This window comes from Apis dorsata, unplaced genomic scaffold, assembly GCF_000469605.1.
Source record: "Apis dorsata unplaced genomic scaffold, Apis dorsata 1.3 scaffold_92, whole genome shotgun sequence".
In the NCBI taxonomy this organism is placed as follows: domain Eukaryota; kingdom Metazoa; phylum Arthropoda; class Insecta; order Hymenoptera; family Apidae; genus Apis; species Apis dorsata.
The window spans coordinates 511,825-512,452 of record NW_006263390.1 but is presented as its reverse complement, the minus strand read 5'-3'; the positions used below and the strand labels follow the sequence as shown (position 1 = coordinate 512,452).

General features: G+C 46.5%; 1 protein-coding gene across 5 annotated transcripts in view; it reads left to right on the top strand.

Moving 5' to 3' along the window:
• LOC102679189 (A-kinase anchor protein 200-like) overlaps positions 1–628 on the top strand; it is a 53,582-nt gene that overhangs the window by 32,681 nt on the left and 20,273 nt on the right. For all 5 annotated transcript variants that reach the window (XM_031508618.1, XM_031508621.1, XM_031508617.1 and 2 more), the window contains 2 exons: positions 76–216; positions 510–626. In XM_031508618.1, the coding sequence (XP_031364478.1) occupies positions 76–216; positions 510–626 (258 nt within the window). The remainder of the gene's footprint in view (positions 1–75; positions 217–509; positions 627–628) is intronic.

Below are 628 nucleotides of genomic sequence, written 5' to 3'. Positions count from 1 at the left end.
GAGAGAGAGAGAGAGAGAGAGAGAGAGAGAGAGAGAGCGCACGGTTCGATCATCCACAAATTTCGTTTGTTCCAGCAAGAAGAGGTAAAGGAAACGAAGCAAGAGTCGGGCGGAGAATCTCCCGCGGAAACGGCAGAGGTCACAACGCCGACAGAAGCGTCCACTCCAAACACTGCCACTTCTCCAGACAATAAGGAAACGAAGAAGAAGGAAAAGGTGAGATATTCCATATTCCTTTCCCTTGCTTTCATCAATCTGCTTTAATCTGTGAGCGGGTAACGCGTATATTATGCAACGTATTATTGCGTGAGCAAGAGAGAGAGAGAGGGGAAGGTGTGTAAAAAGAGACGTTTGCGACGAAAAACGCGATGAATTAATCGAAAAAAAGAAAAAAAAAATGCGGATCTCTCTACTCGTGTCGCGCGAATTAGAAAAATAAGGCACGTACCCAGTATCGCGCGTAATGAGATCATTCGATCATTATCGATACCGTATTTCCTCGTTCATAGATGAAGAAAAAGTGGTCCTTCAGGTCGATCAGCTTCAGCAAGAAGGATAAGAACAAGCCTGCCCGCGAAGAAGCGCCCAAGAATGGAGACGTCACCAAGGAGGAACCTCTCGCAGAGGT